At 40.5% G+C, this 24,285-nt stretch overlaps 1 protein-coding gene across 2 annotated transcripts in view; it reads right to left on the minus strand.

The window, feature by feature from the left end:
* Positions 1 to 24,285, minus strand: part of LOC128702902 (endoplasmic reticulum-Golgi intermediate compartment protein 2) — a 286,545-nt gene that overhangs the window by 225,468 nt on the left and 36,792 nt on the right. For both annotated transcript variants that reach the window (XM_070102635.1, XM_070102636.1), the window contains exon 2: positions 9,756 to 9,911. In XM_070102635.1, coding sequence (XP_069958736.1) covers positions 9,756 to 9,911 — 156 coding nt within the window. The remainder of the gene's footprint in view (positions 1 to 9,755; positions 9,912 to 24,285) is intronic.

Genomic DNA, 24,285 nt, shown 5'->3' on the forward strand with positions numbered 1-24,285 from the left:
AAATACAGTGGTCCTTCGTTTTTCGTAATTAATCCGTTCCTGGAGGAGCTACTATAAACGAAATTTACGATTTGCGAATCAATTTTCCCTATAAGAAATAATGTAAATACAATTAATCCGTTCCTGACACTCAGAAGTATTAAAACAAAAAAAATTTTTACATGAAATATACATGTAGTACATAAACAATACAATGGGAAATGATGAATGAAACATTAACAGCATAACACTTACCTTTATTGGAGATTCTTCTTAGTGTATGGGAGACTGGAGGAGGAGAGAGATTGTATTGTTTACAGTTTGGAAGGGGAATCCCCTTCCAGCAACACCTCAGGTACCAATTGCTTCTCTGGGGTTGCTTCTCTTCTCTGTTTCTTAATGCCACTATGACCACCTTGAGAGTCACTCTAGTCCTGTCTCGCAGAGTAACTGTGGAGAGAGCTCTGTTTCTGGCGTCTCTTTAACACTTCCCTAAAATGGCCCAAGACTTTGTCACTGTACATATTTCTCACCTTCTTTACCACAGGCTTGGCACTAGGAGCTTTCTTTGGAGCCATGGTAGCTTATTTAGTACTTGCAAGCACTAAAATGAGTGGAATATTATGAAATATTTTGTAGGAGCACGTGAGGGGACCTTCACTCACTGGTAAACAATGCCAGACTGGCTGGGTAGGGAGGCCTCCCCGGCTCCCCTTAGCTGTATATTTCTGTATGGTTTTTATGGTTGTATTCTCGTTTTATTTGGTCTCATGTGATAAAATGGAAAATATACTACAAAAATAAATATGATTTTACTTGGTTTCACGATGAAAAGTACCTTGAAATTGAGCTCAAAATAGCAGAAATGTTCGATTCTTTGGCGACATCAGTGGTAGACATCATGAGGTAGCAGTGGCAGACAACATGAAGCAGCAGTGGCAGACAACATGAAGCAACAGTGGCAGACATCATGAGATAGTAGTGGCAAAGTGTAGCATTAAGAGTGTAGCATTAAGAGTGTAGCAATTAAGTGTAGCATTAAGAGTGTAGCAATTAAGTGTAGCATTAAGAGTGTAGTAATTAAGTGTAGCATTAAGAGTGTAGCAATTAAGTGTAGCATTAAGAGTGTAGCAATTAAGTGTAGCATTAAGAGTGTAGCAATTAAGTGTAGCATTAAGAGTGTAGCAATTAAGTGTAGCATTAAGAGTGTAGCAATTAAGTGTAGCATTAAGAGTGTAGCAATTAAGTGAAGCATTAAGAGTGTAGCAATTAAGTGTAGCATTAAGAGTGTAGCAATTAAGTGTAGCATTAAGAGTGTAGCAATTAAGTGAAGCATTAAGAGTGTAGCACTTATAAGTCACTCTGTCTGACTTTTTTGGGTTATCCTAGGTTATCTACACATGTAGTCAGGAGCAGGAATGGCCACTGTGGTGGCCCTATAAACCCCAACAACAATGGCTGCTGTCACCACCACTAGCCACATACCTAATGACATGTATTTTATTCATTCTAGTGTATACATCATCCTAGGTAGTAGGTTGGTAAACAGCAACCGCCCAGGGAGGTACTACCGTCCTGCCAAGTGAGTGTACAACGAAAACCTGTAATTGTTTTACATGATGGTAGGATTGCTGGTGTCGTTTGTCTGTCTCATAAACATGCAAGATTTCAGGTATGTCTTGATACTTCTACTTGCACTTAGGTCACACTACACATACATGTACAAGCATATATATACACACACACCCCTCTGGGTATTCTTCTATTTTCTTTCTAGTTCTTGTTCTTGTTTATTTCCTCTTATCTCCATGGGGAAGTGGAACAGAATTCTTCCTCCGTAAGCCATGCGTGTTGTAAGAGGCGACTAAAATGCCGGGAGCAAGGGGCTAGTAACCCCTTCTCCCATAGAAATTACTAAATTTAAAAGAGAAACTATCGTTTTTCTTTTTTGGGCCACCCTGCCTTGGTGGGATACGGCTGGTGTGTTGAAAGAAGAAAGAAAGTATATATCATGTTTCTATGTTATTAATATTGTTTAATATGTAATATTACATGAATCGTGATAGATAAATAAGCTGTAGAGTTGATATTAGGGAAATTATTAAAGTATTTTCTCGTGCCTGGAGCTCCACTGGAATGAATTAATTCCATTTCAATTAATTTAAATGAGGAAAACTGTGACGGCCACCTGCCAAACTAGCGGTTAAATTGTTAACCTGCCGGCCGGCAGTACCAAGGGTACGTCATCAAACCCAATGTGGGGACTGCTGAGCCGGCCTTAGCAGCAGTAATTACCAGAACACCTTACGGTATGCATCTACCGGCCTTAGAAGCAGAAGTTACCAGAACACCTAATGGTACACATCTACTGGCAGTAGAGAGTATTCTACTGGCTTCTACTGATTTTAGAAGAACTGCTCACCGCAGCTCACTGAGTCTGATGGCCTCAGTTACTTGACGGCCGCATTCAGTGAGCTCACAGCATGGTGTTCTGCAAGCAGTATTAACTGGACCACCTTGCGGTGTGTCAACTGGTCTTGAAGGCGGTAGACAGTACTCACCAGACCATCTTACGGTGTACTTCTACCGGCCTTAGAGAGTATTTACAGGATTACCAGGTGATGTCTGCGGACTCACCGCCTACACTGGTCAACTGTGGGCTGGAGTCATCGGATGCTGTTTTAGTGGGACACTACATGAAGAAAAGGTTGGAGTGTGACACTGAACTGGGCCGGGACCATAGTGTGACACTTAAGGAAGTATAATGGAGTGTAACACTGAGATATGCTATAGGACCATAGTGGAACACTGAGAAGAAAAGGGTGTCGTGTGACACTGAAGAAGATACGGTTGTAGTGTACATTGAATAGTGTCATGTGACTGGCCTCGAGAAAGACGCTGTGTGAGTGTGTCGCAGGGTGTCAAGGGTGACACAGTTGAGAAAGTGTATGACACAGAGAAAAGGGTGTCGTGTGACATGGAGAGTAGGAGCGTCATTACGCAGAGAAAAGGGTGTCAAGGGACACGGTTGAGATGGAGCATCATTACGCAGAGAAAAGGGTGTCGTGTGACACGGAGAGCTGGAGTGTCGTGTGACACAGAGAAAAGGGTGTCAAGGGACACGGTTGAGATGGAGCGTCATTACACGGATAAGTGTCGTGTGACACGGAGCGTCATTAGGGTGTCGTGAGACACAGAGTAGACTAATTTATTATTTTAAATATGTTACTTATAATTTATTATTTTAGCATAGATATATGACACAGTAGTGTCTAGGAAAGTTGTACCCTGTGTGTAGGGTCATTAATTATTATTTATTTAAGATGCTAATAATTTATTATTGTAACATGTATATATTATCAAATGTTTACTTACAAAATACCTCTAGACCAAAGATAGTTGTTTTTATATTACTGTATATTAAAGATTAATTTATTTTAATGTGTATATATGTATCCCGAACTTTTATATTACAACACCTTGTGGAAGTACCCAACTGGTGTTTTTGTAATAAAAACTGACTCTGCAGACAAGCAAATCCAGTTGCGAGCAAGGTCATGGAACGGATTAAACTCATAAGTAGAGGTTCCACTGTACATTATTTCAGTGTTTTCCTTATAAAACTAGTGATCTACTGGGAAGATACTATAGACAAATTCGGACAGAAATGGCAGATGCTATTTCCGCTGCCTCTGCTACCATATTATGGCCTATTTTGTTCATTCTAGAGTATATATCATGTTACTGTGTTAACCCTTAAACTGTCCAAACATAGATCTAAGTTCACGTGCGTAGCGCTCTGACCTTGATTTTCCCCATTTGAAAGCACATAAAAAAAAACGTAGACCTACTTTCAGAGCCCCCCGCATGTGGACATAGATCTATGTTTGGACAGTTTAAGGCTTAATTACAGTGGACCCTCAGCTAACAATGGCATCACCTAATGTTAAATCCAGCCAACAATACATTTTAATGCAAAAATTTTGCCTCAGCTATCGCTAAAAAACTCACCCTACGCGATTCGTTCGAGATGCGTGGGTGGGTGCCAGTGTTTACAAGCCAGCCAGTGCGGTCGCATCCACGCATACAATTGGAACATTTCATATTATCACAGCGTTTTTAGTGATTGTACCTGCAAATTAAGTCACCATGGGCCCCAAGAAAGCTTCTAGTGCCAACCCTGCAGGAAAAAGGGTGAGAATTACTATGGATATGAAGAAAGAGATTAAGGAAATGTGTGCAATGTGGGTTGAAGTGCAAATCTTTATGGATGAATTTGACAAAGCAAAAAGAATATTGTGTACTGCACCCATTCTCTTGTCTCCAGACTTCTCCAAACCTTTTTCATTACAGGTTGATGCTTGTGAGTCTGGGGTTGGGGCAGTACTATTACAAAACGAGAATGAGGAGTTGCAGCCTGTAGCATACTTTTCAGCCAAGTTCCAGCCACATCAGAGGGCTTACTCTACCATTGAAAAAGAAGCCCTTGCGCTGGTACTGGCTTTGGAGCATTTCGATGTTTATGTGGGCCAGACATCGCAGGTGGTTACAGTCTACAGTGATCACAATCCTCTAGTATATCTCCAAGCCATGAAGAACCACAACACAAGGCTCATGCGCTGGACGCTAAGACTGCAACCATACTCACTCAGAATTAAATATATTGCCGGCAAAGAAAATGTGTTGGAGGACTCTTTATCTAGAGTTTAATTATTTTTTTTACTTAGGTTAGGATGTTAGGTTACTTGTGGTAACCCCTTGTAAGCTCTTTTTTTTTTAATCCCCTGGTGTGGGTTTTTTTTTTTTTAGTGAGGGGATGCGGGCTATCGTCCGCCTGTTTCTTGGACCTATGCTAGCCTGACTGACTGCTGTCTCACTCTAAGTTTAGGGTTTGGCTTTTGGTCACGAGAAAAGCTGAGCTCTATCTAAGAGTTGGATGGTGGAGAGGAAAGGCGGTCCCATTATTTTGTGCCATGGCTGCACGGTTACCACTGGGAGGTGGCAGCCTAATCCTGAGCCTTCTCGGGGTGGGGGTGTGGCATGCAAAGAGTACATAACCTTTATTCGGCACATGTACACACCCTCATTTACAGGCTATCTCCCCCAACCAGCGAACCAGGTTGCTAAGAGTTGATGATGGGGCCCCGTTGTTCAACTAGTGACCAGGTTCTAGCCAATAAGAAGATGGTTTTGGCAATCGCAGAGGTTATGTGGGTACCACTCTCCTGTCTGCCCTTGTCATTCCCATTCTAGAGCTGGTTGAAGCATGGTCTGCTATCTTGTGGCTTGTATTTCTGCCTTGCTTACCGTGGAGTGCACTATACTTATCACTGTACATAGTGTACATATTGCTGTTCTAAATTGGTGAAGGATAATATAAGTCTAAACTTTTTCTGCTGTGTTTATTTTGCTCCCTTAACACCCAGGATAACAGGCTATTTGGATTCCTGGGTTGTAATAATGAAAATCACCCTCACACAGCTATTGCACGCCGTGCTGGTGACTATTACAATGAAAATGTTGTGAACCACTTTAGACAAATTATAAAGGAACGGGAGGTACAGGCCTCTATGGACAGATATGCTGTGCGACAGAGGTCCAGTGACTCTCAAGCTGGTCCTAGTGGCATTAAAAGAACAAGGGAAGTAACCCTGGAAAAGGACTTGATACCTCAAGTCCTAATGGAAGGGGATTCCCCTTCTAAACATTAACAACTTCCACACTCTCCCCTCCTCCCATCCCATCAATCATCACCAGATCTTCAATAAAGGTAAGTGTCAGTTTGTGTGTATTAAAATTAATATTTCATGTGGTAAAAAATGTTTTTTTTTTCATACTTTGGGGTGTCTTGCATGGATTAATTCGATTTCCATTATTTCTTATGGGGAAAATTAATTCAGCTAACGATAATTTCAGCAAACGATGAGCTTTCAAGAACGGATTAATATTGTTAGCTGAGGGTCCACTGTACAGTGGACCCCCGCATAGCGACTGTAATCCATGCAAGAGGGCTCATTGTTATGCGAAATGATCAGTATGCGAATGAATTTTCCCCATAAGAAATAATGGAAATCAAATTAATCCGTGCAAGACACCCAAAAGTATGAAAAAAAATTTTACCACATGAAATATACATTTTCCTACACACAAAGAGAAGGATACATGCACAATAGTAGAGTAGTACATGCACAATATATATTGTGCATGTACTACTCTACTAAATGAAGAATAAATGACACTTACCTTTATTGAAGATGCAGCAATGACTGATGAGACACTGTGTCCTGGGAGTGCCTTTTCCTCCTGAGTACTGTAGGCCCTGTTTGGCATTTTCTTCCAGAACAGGCCTTATCACACTGTGTACGCCACTACGATTCTTAAATCTCTCAAACCAACCTTTGCTGGCTTTAAATTCACCAATATGAGCACTAGTTCCAGGCATTTTTCCCTGTTCACCTGGGTGTTAGTCGACTGGTGTGGGTTGCATCCTGGGAGACAAGATTAAGGACCCGAATGGAAATAAGTTAGACAGTCTTCGATGACACTGACTTTTTTGGGTTATCCTGGGTGGAAAATCCTCTGGGGTTAATTGTTTCTTGGTATTCTCAATAAGCCACACCAACAACGGTGCTACAGCAGCAGCAGCAGCAGCTGACAGTGCTACAGCAGCAGCAGCAGCTGACAGTGCTACAGCAGCAGCAGAGCTGACAGTGCTACAGCAGCAGCAGCAGCTGACAGTGCTACAGCAGCAGCAGCACTGACAGTGCTACAGCAGCAGCAGACGATGCTAGCAGACGATGCTACAGCAGCAGCAGCAGCTGACAGTGCTACAGCAGCAGCAGACGGTACTAGCAGCAGCAGCAGCAGCAGAGTACTACAGCAGCAGCAGCAGCAGCTGACGGTGGTACAACAGCAGCAGCAGCTGACAGTGCTACAGCAGCAGCAGACGATGCTAAAGCAGCAGCAGACGGTACTACAGCAGCAGCAGCTGACGGTGGTGCAACAGCAGCAGCAGCTGACGGTGGTGCAACAGCAGCAGCAGCTGTACCACCAATAGTAGCGATGGTTGATTGGAGTTTATTATACAACCTGACCAGCTCGGAGACACGCACTCCACTTTCATACTTATCAATGATCTTTTTCTTCATCTCTATAGTAATTCTCACCCTTATTGCTGTAGGGTTGGCACTAGAAGCTTTCTTGGGGCCCATGGTCACTTATTTTGCAGATAAAATCACCAAAAACACTGTAATAATACGAAATGTTCCGATTGTATGCTTGGATGTTACCGCGGAGGCTGGCTGGTAAACAATGCCACCGGCGGCACATGTGAGGCTGGCTAAGGGCGCACATTGGACGCGTCTCGGACGAAGAGCGGTGAGCGGGTTTTTGAGCGGTATGCGAGGCAAAATTTTTGTGATAAAAGCGAGCGGTATGCGGATTGAACGTTATGTGATGTGTACGGTATGCGGGGGTCCACTGTATATTGTTTATTACGTCATATTAGATGAATTGTGATAGATAAATAATCCGTACAGTTGATAATAGCATCATATTCGAGTATTTTTTCTCTGGCCAGAGTGCAGGAATGGATTAATGGCTTTTCAATTAATTTAAATGAGGAAAATTAATTTGATATACGAGTAAATTGAGTTACGAGTTAGCTCCTGGAACGGATTAAACTCCTAAGTCAAGGTTCCACTGTATATGGGAGGCCTGGGGACATAACTAATGAACAGAGGAATTTTTTTTTTTTTTTAGTACCAGCAATGTCTACACTGTTTATTCTAGACCTTAATTTATAAATTGGCAATTTTTTAATTTTCTGTGAAAATGGCCAAATTACTGATTTCTATCACATTTTTGGGTAGTTGAAATAGGTAAATGGGTGATTTTTGTATGCAATCAATGGAATATAAGGAATAAACTGGACCCCCGCTTAACGATCACCTCCCAATGCGGCCAATTATGTAAGTGTATTTATGTAAGTGCGTTTGTACGTGTATGTTTGGGGGTCTGAAATGGACTAATCTACTTCACAATATTCCTTATGGGAACAAATTCGGTCAGTACTGGCACCTGAACATACTTCTGGAATGAAAAAATATCGTTAATCGGGGGTCCACTGTACTAGTGAAATTGCTATGAGTTTGGTCAACTGGAACAATGGAATTGGGCTAAAATAGGACTCAAAACAAGCAAAATTGCCGATGTGTAAATATCGCTGAGGCTGCTAACTTTGCAAGAGAGTAATTCCTTAAGTTCTCCATCAAATTTTGTATTTTTGGTTTCATTACATATAGAAAAAAGATTACCATTTCATAAGAGAAAAAACATTTTTGTTTTGTAAATTCCCAGACCCTGAGAGCAATTCTCAGAGCAGGGGATCCAACCCTCAAAGGGTTAAGGAAACACCCAATGTTTTCACCCTACCAGGGATCAAACCACAGACCTCAATGAGATAGCTGAGTGCACTACCAACCAAGCCTACCAATGTTTTATTACATGCATACTACATTATTTGTACTGCAGAAAAAAAAATTATTGTATATTAAACAGAAAATTTATGCCATCATTCTGTAGAAAAACAGCTAATAATGAAGTGCAAGTATTTCATGATAATGACATAATGGTGTTTAGATGGTATGATACAAGGGATGTAACAGTGGTGATAACCACACACAGGCATGTAATGAAACACTGGAAAGGTGCATAGACACACAGAAGAACCTATTGAAAAATCACCTGCAATTAACAATTACATAAACAATATGCATTTAGTTGACAAATCAGACATGCAAATTGAATCAGTTGATTGTCTTAGAAAGTTTCAAATAGTATACAACTTACTTTTCCATCTCTTAGATGTAACAATGCTAAATTGTTACAATTTGTTCCAAGTGAAAGCTGGAAGCAAGTCAAAATTCAACAAATTCCATTTATCTGTTGTAAGACGGAAAACAGAAACACACCAGGAAGCCAAACCATCAATTCATCGACATATCAATGAAAGTGATCTATTTCGACTAAAGAAAGGTGTTTGCCTGCCTTCGACTATTCCTTCCAGAGATAAGAAGAGAACACAGAAGAGTTGTTATTTGTACATGATTGGTACCAGAAAACCAAAACAAAGCAGAGATACACAATATTGTAAAACATGAGTTGTACCACTCTGCCTAGCTCCAAGTTTCAAGGAAAAAAACTGTAATATAATGAAATATACTGAAAATAGTGTTAGAACAATAAACACTCAACAGATATAAGGTACTTCTTTGTTCACAGCGAATAATTTGTAGTGATAACTAATTTATGCAAGTGGTGTGAAGTGTTTCTCTCTCTATTTACTGTACAAAAAAATACAGAGAACCATATATTATAAAGCAAAAACACTGAATATAGTGTTACACACTGAAAACATAAAAAACTGAATAATTTTGCATAATTAACCAAGAAAATAAAAACAATAACTATAGCATGCTAGAACTGTGACAATGCTGCCACCGCAGGGTCATTTTCTGCCAACTTCAACACTGCATAAATCTGTAAGTTTTAAGCATAATTTTTCTTTTTTATCTTAATTCTCCTCAGAAAAATGGACACTTTTAGATGGTTAGAAATGTTTTGCATATTTTTTTTTTTTAAATTCTGCCATGCCACCAGCCCTTTTTTTTAGTTGGGTTGGTCATGGTTCAAGAGTTAAGCAATGAACTAGGATCACTAGGCCTCATCTCAAACTAGAGTGTTCCATTGTATTGGAACCTAAAGTGAGTACTTACATCGACAGGGCATGGCAACAGTGATATCAATGTTGATCTTGAGTTTTTCGGTAAAATCTGCATCTGGGGTGAAGGTGTAGGTGAAGGTGGTATCCATATAATACATCATCTCCATCACCACCAACCATGACATCACCAGTAAGCTGATCACTAAACCTGTAAACATCAACATCTGGGGTGAAGGTGAAGGTGGTGTCCATATGTAATACATCATTATCACCAGCAGCCATGACATCACAGTGAAGGTGAAAGTGGTCACCGTGTAATACATCATCATCAGTCATGATGTCACAGTGAAGATGAAGGTGGTCATCATGTAATACATCATCAGCCATGACATCACAGTGAAGGAGATCTCCATGTAATACATCACTATCATTATCAGCCATGACATCACAGTGATGTTATGAGAAAAATCAAAAGATCAGAAAGGCAAAACAAATACAGGAGACTGGTCATGAGGAAAGGTGAGGGAAAAAAAAAGTCAGGTCAAGTCACATGTTCTAGAACATTTGACAATGTACTGAGAAAGGCAGGAATCTACAGAAGCAAAACTGAACCTAAGACTCAAGTTAGGAAAGTTGTGTATAAATGATGATTCAACAAGATAATACCTTTAAATAACAATAAAATATTTTATTTTACCATGATACATGTTTGTACAAAGGAGTGAAACAATTTGGTGAACATGCCAAAAGCCCCTTTATATGCAGAGCTTTTCAGGCAAACTTAAGACTAACTTAAGATTAATAAGACAATAACAGTGTGGAATTGAACATATGGTCATTAGGTGAGTTACAGTGAATACAAGAAAATTGAATATTCAACTAGTTTACGCTATATGGCTTTAACCCTTAAACTGTCCAAGCAGATCTACATTCACATGCGTAGTGCTCCAAAAGTAGATCTACATTTTTTACATATTTTCAAATATAACAAAAAAAAAGGTAGATCAAACTTTTTTTTTACATGTTTTCAAATGTAACAAAAAAAATAAAAAAGATCTACAGTGGACCCTCGACCAACGATGGCATCGATTAACGATAAATCCGACTAGCGATACATTTTATCGCAAAAATTTTGCCTCAACTAGCGCTAAAAAACCCGACCAATGCTATTCGTTCCGTTCGAGACGCGTCCACTTTGGCCTGAGCACGCTTCACTTGTCCCATGGGCGCCAGTATTTACAAGCAAGCCAGTCACTGCGGTCGCTTCCAAACATACAATTGGAACATTTCATGTTATCACAGCCTTTGTAGTGATTGCACCTGCAAAATAAGTCACCATGGGCCCCAAGAAAGCTTCTAGTGCCAACCCAACAGCAAAAAGGGTGAGAATTACTATGGAGATGAAGAAAGAGATCATAGCTAAGTATGAGAGTGGAGTGCGTGTCTCCAAGCTAGTCAGGTTGTACAGTAAACCCCAATCAACCATCGCTACTATTGTGGGCAAGAAAACGGCAATCAAGGAAGCTGTTCTTGCCAAAGGTGCAACTATGTTTTCAAAACTGAAATCACAAGTGATAGAAGATTTTGAGAGACTCTTATTAGTGTGGATAAACGAAAAACAGATAGCAGGAGATAGCATCTCTCAAGTGATCATAAGTGAAAAGGCTAGGAAGTTGCATGAGGATTTAATTAAAAAAATGCCTGCAACTCGTGGTGATGTGAGTGAATTTAAGGCCAGCAAAGGTTGGTTTGAGAGATTTAAGAAGCGTAGTGGCATTCATAATGTGTTAAGGCATGGTGAGGCTGCCAGTTCGGACCACAAAGCAGCTGAAAAATATGTGCAGGAATTCAAGGAGTACATAGACAGTGAAGGACTCAAACCTGAACAAGTGTTTAATTGTGACGAAACAGGCCTGTTTTGGAAGAAAATGCCAAGCAGGACCTACATTACTCAGGAGGAAAAGGCACTCCCAGGACATAAGCCTATGAAAGACAGGCTTACTCTGTTGATGTGTGCCAATGCTAGTGGTGATTGCAAAGTGAAGCCTTTATTGGTGTATCACTCTGAAACTCCCAGAGTGTTCAGGAAAAGCAATGTCCTCAAGGCTAATTTGTGTGTGCTGTGGAGGGCAAACAGTAAGGCATGGGTCACTAGGGACTTTTTCTATGACTGGTTACACCATGCATTTGCCCCACTGTGAAAAATTACCTAACTGAAAAGAAATTAGACCTGAAGTGCCTCCTGGTATTAGACAATGCTCCTGGTCATCCTTCAGACGTGGCAGAGTGACTTTCTGCGGAAATGAGCTTCATTAAGGTGAAGTTTTTGCCTCCTAATACCACTCCTCTCCTGCAGCCCATGGGCCAGCAGGTCATTTCCAACTTCAAGAAACTGTACACAAAAGCTAAGTTTGAAAGGTGCTTTGTAGTGACCTCAGAAACTCAACTGACTCTAAGAGAGTTTTGGAAAGATCACTTAACCTTCCTCAATTGTGTAAACATTATAGGTAAGGCTTGGGAGGAAGTGACTAAGAGGACCTTGAACTCTGCTTGGAAAAAACTGTGGCCAGAATGTGTAGACAAAAGGGATTTTGAAGGGTTTGAGGCTAACCCTGAGAATCCTATGCCAGTTGAGGAATCCATTGTGGCATTGGGGAAGTCCTTGGGGTTGGAGGTTAGTGGGGAGGATGTGGAAGAGTTGGTAGAGGAGGACAATGAAGAACTAACCACTGATGAGCTGCTAGATCATCTTCATCAGCATGAGGCCAGACCTGAGGAAACTGCTTCGGAGGAGGGGATAGAGAAATTGAAGAAGTTGCCTACTTCTAAGATTAAGGAAATCTGTGCAATGTGGCTTAAAGTGCAAACCTTTATGGATGAAAATCACCCTGACACAGCTATTGCAAGCCGTGTTGGCAACCTGTACACTGACAATGTTGTGAAACACTTTAGAAATGTCATAAAGGAACGGGAGGTACAGGCCTCTATGGACAGATATGTTGTGCGACAGAAGTCCAGTGACTCTCAAGCTGGTCCTAGTGGCATTAAAAGAACAAGGGAAGTAACCCCGGAAAGAGAGTTGCTACCTCAAGTCCTAATGGAAGGGGATTCCCCTTCTAAACACTAAGAAGATCCACACTCTCCCCTCCTCCCATCCCATCAATCATCACCAGATCTTCAATAAAGGTAAGTGTCATGTAACTGTGCATGTCTTCTTCAGTTTGTGTATATTAAAATTAATATTTCATGTCGTAAATTTTTTTTTTCAATACTTTGGGGAGTCAGGAACGGATTAATTTGATTTCCATTATTTCTTATAGGGAAAATTAACTCGATTAACGATTATTTCGATTAACGATGAGCTCTCAGGAACGGATTAATATCGCTGGTCGAGGGTCCACTGTACTTGTTTTACATACTTTCAAATGTTGAAAAAACGTAGATCTACGTTTGGACAGTTTAAGGGTTAATTAGTTAGGCAGAGAAGAATTACAGTTTTGGTATACAGCAGGGCCCTGCTTTACGGCATTTCGCCTCACAGCGTTCTGCAAATACAGCAATTTCAAATTATGACCAAAATTTGCCATACGACAAGCAGTCTTTTAAATATGGCGCACCCCACTCAGATTGTTTACATTCTCCATCAGCACATATCTCTATTATGTCTAGAAATTTTCCAAAATTTCAAGTGTTTTAACCCTTTTAGGGTCAGCAGGCCCTCTCCCAAACCTGTTCTCAGGGTCGGTAAAAATTCAAAAAAAAAAAATTATTATTTCTTATGAAAAGATAGCTTTTTTTTCTAAATTTTATAGGCTAAACAAAAAATTTTTACCATCAATATTTACCGAGATATGGAGACGTGAAGTTGACAGAAAATGACCGGCATATGGTAACATCGCCAACTGCCGGTCACCCGGTATTAGTTTTTCTTTTTTCAGTACTATTTTCTATTATTTTTTAATTTTTTTCAAGTAGCTTTTATGGCCTGTGAGACCAATATGAGCACTATTTTGTAAGTTATTTCTTTTTCTATACAGTGGACCCCCGCATACCGTTGGCATCACATAACGTTAAATCCACATACCGATACATTTTATCGCTAAGATTTTGCCTCGCATACCGCTAAAAAACCCGCTCAACGCTATTCGTCCGAGACGCGTCTAATGTGCGGCCTGAGCCAGCCTCACATGTTCCAACGGTGGCATTGTTTACCAGGCAGCCTCCACGGTAACATCCAAGCATACAATCGGAACATTTCGTATTATTACAGTGTTTTTGGTGATTTTATCTGCAAAATAAGTGACCATGGGCCCCAAAAAAGCTTCTAGTGCCAACCCTGTGGTAAAAAGGGTGAGAAATATTATCGAAATACTGTGGTACCATGGTCAACTGCTGATGCTGCTGCTGCTGTAGCACCGTCAGCTGCTGCTGCTGCTGTACCACCGTCAGCTGCTGCTGCTGCTGTAGTACCGTCTGCTGCTGCTGTAGCACCATCTGCTGCTGCTGTAGCACCATCTGCTGCTGCGGTAGCACTGTCAGCTGCTGCTGCTGTAGCACTGTCAGCTGCTGCTGCTGCTGCACTGTCAGCTGCTGCTGCTGCTGCTGCTGCTGCTGCTGTAGCACTGTCAGCTGCTGCTGCTGCTGCTGTACCACCATCAGCTGCTGCTGCTGTAGTACCATCTGCTGCTGCTGTAGCACCGTCTGCTGCTGCTGTAGCACTGTCAGCTGCTGCTGTAGCACTGTCAGCTGCTGCTGCTGCTGCTGTAGCACTGCCAGCTGCTGCTGCTGCTGCTGTAGCACCGTTGTTGGTGTGGCTTATTGAGAATACCAAGAAACAATTAACCCCAGAGGGTTAGCCACCCAGGATAACCCAAAAAAGTCAGTGTTATCGAAGACTAACTTATTTCCATTGGGGTCCTTAATCTTGTCTCCCAGGATGCAACCCACACCAGTCGACTAACGCCCAGGTGAACAGGGAAAAATGCCTGGAATTAGTGCTCATATTGGTGAATTTAAAGCCAGCAAAGGTTGGTTTGAAAGATTTAAGAATCGTAGTGGTATACACAGTGTGATAAGGCCTGTTCTGGAAGAAAATGCCAAACAGGACCTACAGTACTCAGGAGGAAAAGGCACTCCCAGGACACAGTGTCTCATCAGTCATTGCTGCATCTTCAATAAAGGTAAGTGTCATTTATTCTTCATTTAGTAGAGTAGTACATGCACAATATATATTGTGCATGTACTACTCTACTATTGTGCATGCATCCTTCTCTTTGTGTGTAGGAAAATTTATATTTCATGTGGCAAAATTTTTTTTTTTCATACTTTTGGGTGTCTTGCACGGATTAATTTGATTTCCATTATTTCTTATGGGGAAAATTCATTCGCATAACGATAATTTTGCATAACAATGAGCTCTCAGGAATGGATTAATATCGTTATGCGGGGGTCCACTGTACTACACAATAACTGCACAAACACTGTTGTCACTATTTTGTTTACAAAACTTATTTATGCAAACAAAAATACAAAATGTTGTTTATTACTATTTTTCTATATTTTATATACACATATACAGTCACAGGACATGTTTTTAGAAGTTCTGCAGCCTGTGGAAGTCTTTGAAACATGGTGTCATGCACAATGGTGTTTTACACTCCTCACACATAAAATGAGTGTCTCTGCGTTGTTGTGGGCGTTTTATTGTATGTGCACAGACATAACACCTTTTCTGAGCCTTTTTCTTGAGAGCAGTAGCAGGCAGTTTTGTTAGGAGAAGGTAGTTGTTGATAATTTCATGGGCAGTTTTCTATTGCAGGTGCTGTTCCTTGGTACTTGATTATTATTTGTCTGATGACAGACGAACAAAATTCGCCATGTGGAAATGCCCAGAATATGGAAAAAGAGTTTTATGTACCACTTATAACTCTTGCAAACACAATCAGCAAACCCAATCTGCATGTCACATTTGTCCACTGAACACATATTGAGGGTGTAGTCAATCACAGCTGCAGGCTTTAGAATGGGTTCATTGCTGTCTCTATGCTGCCTGCCAGTGTCTGCCATTTCATTAGGGTGAACTGACAAAACAGTGTGACATCTCGTTTGTCATGCCACTTAAATGCCATGATGTCGCTGGTGGCAAACGCCTGCACCTCACCTCTACGAGTGCCAGCGTCGAACTTGGGCATATGTTTACGATTTGTACGCATTGTGCCACACACATCTGTCATGTTCACTCGCAAGAAATCACTGAGTAAGGGGCTTGTGTACCAGTCATCAGTATATAATATAAAAACTCATCAATAATAAGCTTCCTGAAGGGATAAAAATACATATTGAATTTCTGTTTCAGATACACAAACACATTCCTAATCTTATATAACCTGTCGTTTCTGTCAGGCCTGGTTCTGTCTGAAAAGTAAAGCATATGTAATAGTAGCACAAATTGATTCACTCCTATTATATCACTGAAACCTGGGGTTGCAATCAGGTGGTCTGTTGACCAGTATGATTTCACACTGTGCTTATACACATGTACCATAAGCATTATTGTGGCAAACAAAAGATACATCTCAGCCACAGTTCTCATTCCACTGGTGTAGGTGTGAGTTTGGTGAAAGTATTGTGTTTGTCATGGTGCACTCATAGTATCTGTTGCTTTCCCTGACAATAATTTCCATCAGGGGCTCGTCAAAGAATAACTCAAAACATTCCAGTTCACTGGCATTGTTCCGAAGTGTACAAGATGGCCGTATTCCACTTTGGTTTTCATCAAACTGATGGGGATTTGGAACAAAATTGGCAGCTTCCTGCCAATCCCAGGCACAGTCTGCTGGTGGGTACTGGATATTGACAGGTGGTTGTGGTTGTAGAGGTTGTGGTTGTGAAGGTTGTGGCTGTGGAGGCTGGTGTGGTGGGTGGGTGGGGGGGGGGATGGTGGCCTTTATTGTAGATCAGCTGAGGCAGCAGTGTGGGTGGCAGCGTGGGTGGCAGCATGGCCCACTGCTGGTGCCTCATGGCTGGTGCCTCATGGCTGGCACCACCACTACCACCACTATGCACATTTTCCATCCCAATTGCAACACTATCATCTTCATTTTCACTATCTGTTCCTGTTGTACAGCCACGGAATGTACTCTGAGATGTACTCCTTCCTCTTGGAATAGCATAAGGCATACTACCAGAGTGCATATACCATCATATATACTGACACTTCTCTGGAGAATATTCCACTTCACTATCACTACTGGAACTGTTTTCAAGACCTTGTAGTTCATATTCACTATCACTATCATCACCAATGCTCACATCTGAGTCCGGGATATGGGAAAATAGGGGTTTCCTCTTTGGTTCTGGAACAAATGAACGTGAACAAGACGGCCCAGCACCAGAGGTGCTGAGGGTCGTTTGGGTTTTCCTCACTATTATCGGTATTATGGTCACTAGTTTCAGTCACAACCTCATCAAAACCTTGAAACTCATCTTCACTGGCACTTCCATCTGTATTAGAACTGTCACTGGGGAACAAAAGTGTCCCAATTCGCCGAGGAGTGAGGAGCTTCTTACCGCAAGGCATGGTGAACAAGGTCTACTAAAATGGTGTTCCCACAATAAGCCACTGGGTCCCAGAATTTTTTTCTACCACGCACACCGACCACGCAGACCCATTCTCTCACATCCAGGTCTACCAGCTGTTTCCCGCTTAATTTGAAGCTGCTGGAATTTATGCATACCAGTATGGCACCAACCCTGGCACGCAAGCCGTACTAGTACGGCACCAACCCTGAAAGGGTTAAAGTTATTGCATATTTTATATGTGCTCTGATAATTATACCTAAGTGTACCTGTACCTAAACATACAGTAAACCGTTATTTAGCACGGCAGTCATATTCCTGAAAAATGCCATGTTAGGTAAAATCGTGCTAAATGAACTGAAGAATTTATGGGAAAAATAGGGTTACGTTCCTGGGAGCCCTCAAAAACCCAAACAACTTTCTTTTAGACCAACTGATCTTACAAAAATAAAAGTGAACATGTAATTATAGTTCACTGTCATGATATATTACTGCTTAAGACTACAAATGCAATAGAAATAATAGTATTTCTTACCTTAAATTGTGGGTAATGGTGTGTGTGGATGATTGTGGAGAGAGTGGATATGGATGGTGTGGCCCTACTGGGCTGAGGGGGATGGTTGTTGGTTGTCGACAGAAGTGGATGGTAGAGGTTCTGGTACTGAAGCCGATGGTTGTACTGGAGTGTGCATAAATTCTGTAATTGTTCTCTGGGCTGTTTTACCCTGCAATACATTATACAGCTGATGGTAAGGCATCATCAGCTGGTCTAGACCCTGTTTCAAAGCACTGCTTCTAGATTTGTCAGGGTCCTCATCAGTGAAAAAAGTCTGCAACTTTACTAATAATATAGAACTGCTCACGTAACTGCTGCAATGTTAGGCTTTTCTTCAGGTTCTTCTTCATCTTCTTCTGTTATGTCTCTCCCTTGTATCTGTGCATCGAGCTCTGCTAACATTTCCTCTGGACTCCTATCTTCATCATCATCATCTTCTAAGAGCTCATTCACATCGTCTTTATTCATATCTTCAAAACCATCACCTGGAAATCTCCTTGCCAGCTGAACAATTTCCTGAACCTGACTCTCAAGCAAGGGGAAACCAGTGAAAGAATTAACCACAGAAGGCCATAACTTTCCCCAGCCTGCATTTAATGTTGATTGAGGCACTTCATTCCATGCACTTCTAGCATAGCTGATAGCTTCTGCAATGTTAACCCTTTCAGGGTCCGTCCCATAGATCTACGGCTTTACGTTCAGGGTCCAAACCGTAGATCTACGTCATGAGCTCAGCTCACTCTGATAAACTGTGAGTGGTACATTTGGGCCTAGATATGAGAGAATACATCTATGTGGTATGTGTGCACCACATAAAACAAATCCTGCAGCACACTGTGTATAATGAGAGAAAAAACCTGAAATCATGATTTTTCGATTAAAACAGCGACTTTGCAGTGTTTTTTCGTATGTTTTTTATAGTTGTATTTGCGATTTCTTGGTCTCATTTGATAGAAAGGAAGACATATTACAGAAATAGAGATGATTTTGATTGGTTTTAGCACTGGAAACGGCTTGAAACTGAGCTCAAAGTAGAGGAAATGTTAAATTTTTGCCGATATTCAAGAGTAAACAAACGACCTCACACGTCTAATACACGCCAGCTGGTGGGTCTAATATACATTCACAAATATGGTGATGATATTTATACAATTATTACAGTATTGCATAACAATAAATCTTCTATTTTTTGGTGTGAATAAAAATTCTTTGTGAATAAAAAATCAAAATGGAATTTATTTGTAAAGCCTCAAAATGTAACTAATGAACAGAGGAAATGTTAGTTTAGTTCCAGGAATACCTACATTCTTTATTCTAGTCCCTATTTTGAAACTGGAATATTTTGAACTTTGTGTTAAACTGGCCAAATTAACAATTTCCGATCACTTTATTTTGTAGTTGAAACAGTTGACTTAGCAATTTCTTGTGCTTAATCGATAGAATAGAAGTAATACTAGAGAAATAGCTAAGAATTTGGTTGACTGGAATAATGTAATTGGCCTAAAATGGGAGTCAAAGTCGGCAAAATCACCGATTCATAAATATCGCTGACACATCAAAATTCGTGAGAGCATAATTTCGTCAATTTTCCATCAAATTTCGTACTTTTTGTTTTATTACCTTCACAAAAAGATTCTCTACGATTTCATAAGAAAAAATAACAAATTTTTTTTTTTTTTAATTCTTGGACACTGGGGCACCACTTCAGATTTGGGCCTTGGACCCTGAAGGGGTTAAATTTATTCCAGAAGCTTAGTACTGCCAAGTTGGAGTCACAGTCCATTGATGCAACTAGTTTTTTAATAACTTTTTTCGTGCAGTTACACTTGAATGACTTAATAACTTCCCGATCCAGTGGTTGTATTAACCCTTTGAGGGTGAGAAAAAAAAATACTTTTTCCATTTTTTTTTAATAAATCAGCGACTTTGCAGTGTATTTTCGTATGGTATTTATTGTTGTATTCTAGTTTTCTTGGTCTCATTTTATAGAATGGAAGACATATTTCTGAAATTGAGATGATTTTGACTGGTTTTACAATGAAAGGTGCCTTGAAATTGAGCTCAAAGTAGCAGAAATGTTCGATTTTTACCAAACTTCAAAAGTAAGCAAATCGTGCCAAGCGTGCAATACACGTCAACTGGTGAGTCTAAAATTCTTTCACAAGTGCACCAATAATATTTATACCATTTTTTACACTAATGCAGTAGTCTGCATAACAGTAAATCTTATATTTTTTGTGAGAATAAAAATTCAAAGTGGAAAGCAAAAGAATATAAGAGGGGCCTTGAGACGTGACTAATGACTAGAGGAAATGTCATTTTAGTGCCAGGAATGTCTTTCTTGTTTATTCTGGACCCTATTCCGAAATTGGCATCTTTTGAAATTTGTGTGAAATTGGCAAAATTGCTAAATTCTGACCACTGTACTGGATAGTTGAATTTATAAATGGGTGGTTTCTTGCACCCATTCGATAGAAAAAATGGAGTTCTAGCGAAATATTCATGTTTTTTGTCGACTAGTACAGTGAAATTGGCCGAAAATGGGGCTCAAAGTGGGCAAAATCGCCGATCCGTAAACATCGCCGAGACCGCTAACTTTGCGAGAGCATAATTCCGTAAGTTTTCTATCAAATTTCAAACTTTTGGTGTCGTTATGATCGGGAAAAGATTCTCTATCTTTTCATAAGAGAAAATAATTTTTTTTTTTTTTTAAATTTGGCCGACCCTGAGAACGAATTTCGGAGAGGGCCTGTCGACCCTCAAAGGGTTAAAGATGTTGTATTTGGAGGTAAAAATACAACTTTTACATGTGGGTCACATCCAGCAAAGCTTGTGGATGAGTACAGGAATTATCAAGAATGAAGAGAGCCTTGAATGCAAGGTTCTTGCTGTGCAGGTAAAACTTGACTTCAGGAATAAAGTGATGCTTAAACCAGTCAATAAATATTTCCTCTGTCATCCATGCTGACTGGTTTAACCTCCAAATTACTGGTAAGGTGTTTTTTATCTACACCTTTCAAAGCACGAGGATTCTTAGAGCGGTAAATAATCAATTGAAATCACCTGATGCATTACCGCAAAGGAGCAAGGTGAAGTGGTCCATTGCTGCCTTGAAGCCCGGTACACTCTTCTCTTGCTGACTGATATAAGTTCGTGTTGGCATTTTTTTCCAAAAAACACTTGTCTCGTCAGCATTAACCCTTTGACTGTTTCAGGCCCCTCTCTGAAACTGTCATTCTATGTCGCTCAATTTTTGAAAAAAAAAAAAAAAATTTTTCTTATGAAATGATAGAGAATCTTTTCCCGATGGTAATGACACCAAAAGTTCGAAATTTGGTCGAAAACTCGTGGAATTATGCTCCCACGAAGTTAGCGGTCTCGGCGACATATGCGTATCGGCGATTTCGCCGACTTTGAGCCCAATTTTCAGCCAATTCCATTGTTCCAGTTGACCAAACTCATAGCTATTTCTTTAGAACTCCATTTTATCTATCAGCTGAGTACAAGAAACCTCCTATTTACTAATTTTGACTACCCAATATGGTGGTCAGAAATTGGCAATTTGGCCAATTTCACGCAAAATAAAAAAGATGCCAATTTCAAAATAGGGTCCAGAATAAACAAGGTAGACATTCGTGGCACTAAAATAACATATGCTCTGTTCATTAGTCACATCTCTAGCCCCCTCTTATATTATTATTGCTTTCTATTTTGATTTCTTATTCATACAAAAAAATACAAAATTTACTGTTATGCAGACGACTGCATTATTGTAAAAATGGTATAAATAATATCAGTGCACTAGTGAAAGAATATTAGACTCCCCAGTTGACGTGTATTGGACGTGTGGTGTGATTTATTTACTCTTGAACATTGGTAAAAATCGAACATTTCCGCTACTTTGAGCTCAGTTTCAAGGTCGTTTTCATCGTAAAAGTAATGAAAATCATCTCTATTTCTGTAATATGTTTTCCATTTTATCACCTAAGACCATGAAAACGCGAATACAACGATAAATACTATACGAAAATACACCTCAAAGTCGGCGTTTTATTCAAAAAAAACGATCAGAGTTTTTTTTTTCTCATTACGCAATGTGTGCTGCAGGATTTTTTTTATGTGGTGCACACTGACCACACAGACCCATTCTCTCACATGTGGGCCTACCAGCTTTCTCCCACTTGATTTGAAGCCGCTAGAATTATTGAGTATATATACGTCAGAAACATTGGCTCGTAAGACGTATTTATACGTCGAAAACAGTCAAAGGGTTAAACACTTGATGTGGCTCATAACCACCTTCAGAAATAATTTCCAGCAATTCAGCAGGAAAATTACTTGCTGCTGTATGATCAGCTGAAGCACTTTTACCAGAAAACTTAATATTATGTAACTTATTATGCAACTTAAAGGTGTGGAACCTGCCTGTGCTAAACACATTCTTTTTCAGGCTTTCCTTCCTTATCACACACTGCTTTAACCCTTTGACTGTTTCCGACGTATAAATACGTCTTACGAGCCAATGTTTCTGACGTATTTATACGCATAAATTCTAGCAGCTTCAAATCAAGCAGGAGAAAGCTGGTAGGCCCACATGTGAGAGAATGGGTCTCCATGGTCAGTGTGCACCATATAAAAAAAATCGGGGAGCCAGTGGTGCATTGTGGGAATGCCATTTCAGTTGTCCTTTTTCAGCATGTCTAGCGGTAAGAAATATGTGATTCCCCAGCAAATCTGGGACTCTTCTCTTCCCAAGTGATGCTCTAACACAGATGGAAGTGTCAGTGAAGATCAATTTCATGATTTGGAGGAGTTTGAGACCAAAAGCAATGGAGGAGGAGGAGGGGGAGGAGGGGAGGAAGAGGAGGAGGAGGAGGAGGAGGGAAGAAAGGAAGAGGAGGAGGAGGAGGAGAAGAGGAGGAGGAGGAGGAGGAAGAAGAAGATGTAATAATATTGTTCCCTTGAAGCAAGAAAAAAAAAAGTCCACCCCATGACAGTGACAAGATAAGGGGAGATAACATCTGATAAGAGCTGACTTTGATGAGCGTAAAGGAGGGTAATATTACATGACCATCACCCTCCCTTTGATTTTGCTGGTACACAAACATTTCTGTCTGTCTATTTGTCTGTCTGTCAAGCTCCCTGTCTGTCCATCTAGCTCTCTGTCTCAGAGAGAGCCACAAGACTGTGTCATCACGTTTACTCACATCTTCAAGCAGAGTATAGCACTTTGTCTGGATTTCTTGGGTTATCCTAGGTAATTTACACTATGTATACTTGTATTTATGTGTACCTGTGAGACAGAGATAGGCAGACAGATAGAAAGAGACAGATTGAAAGATATAGAATGAGGGAGAAAGATAATTAGAATGGAGGAGGGGAAGCAGCATCCGACCCCATTGTTTTGACAGGCGGTAGGGGGAGACACTAATGAGATAATATGTCACTTTGACAGCTGCCGACTTCTGACTCAAAACAATTATAAGCCACACACTCGCACACAAGACAAGGAGGAGGAGAAGGAGGAGGAGGAGAAGGAGGATTAGAAGGAGAAGGAGGAGGAGAAGGAGGATTAGAAGGAGAAGGAGGAGGAGGAGGAGGAGGAGGAGGAGGAGGAGGAGAAGGAGGAGAAGGAGAAGGAGGAGGAGAAGGAGGAGGAGGAGGAGAAGGAGGAGGAGAAGAAGGAGGAGGAGAAGGAGGAGGAGAAGGAGGAGGAGAAGGAGGAGAAGGAGGAGGAGGAGGAGGAGGAGGAGAAGGAGGAGGAGGAGGAGGAGGAGAAGGAGGAGGAGGAGAAGGAGGAGGAGAAGGAGGAGGAGGAGGAGAAGGAGGAGGAGGAGGATGATTGTTTGTTTGTTTTTGTAAACAAGTTTTGTAAACAATATATTGATAATTATGTTTGTGTGCTTATTGTGTTGTATACAACGAGTGTATATATATATACATTGCACCTTACTTTGGTCTCATAGGCCACATAAGTTATGTGAAAAAATAAAATAGTGAAATAAACAAAAAACCTTCAATTACAAGTAAACTAAAGTTTACCGGGTGAGCGGCAGTCGCCGCTGTTGCCATACGCGGCTCATTTTCTGCAAACTTCACGGCTCTATATCTCGGTAAGTACCGATGGCAAAAATTTTTTTTTTGGACTAAAACACTCAGAAAAATAATCTTAACATTTTCATAAGAAAAAATAATTTTTTTTTTTTTGAATATTTGGCGACATAGAATGACAGTTTCAGAGAGGGGCCTGAAACAGTCAAAGGGTTAAACAATTGTAAGGCCTTTTCTCTAATTAAGAGGAAATTAAGTGGTGCACCTTTCTTCGTCTTTTGTTCAATCCACTCAAGCAACAAGTTTTCTGTTTTATTTACTTGAGACCTATGTGTCACTCTTTTCATGAGATGACATTTTGGGTTATTCATTACACAAGCTTGTATATTCGCCTCGT

Source organism: Cherax quadricarinatus, chromosome 82, assembly GCF_038502225.1.
Source record: "Cherax quadricarinatus isolate ZL_2023a chromosome 82, ASM3850222v1, whole genome shotgun sequence".
NCBI classification, from domain to species: domain Eukaryota; kingdom Metazoa; phylum Arthropoda; class Malacostraca; order Decapoda; family Parastacidae; genus Cherax; species Cherax quadricarinatus.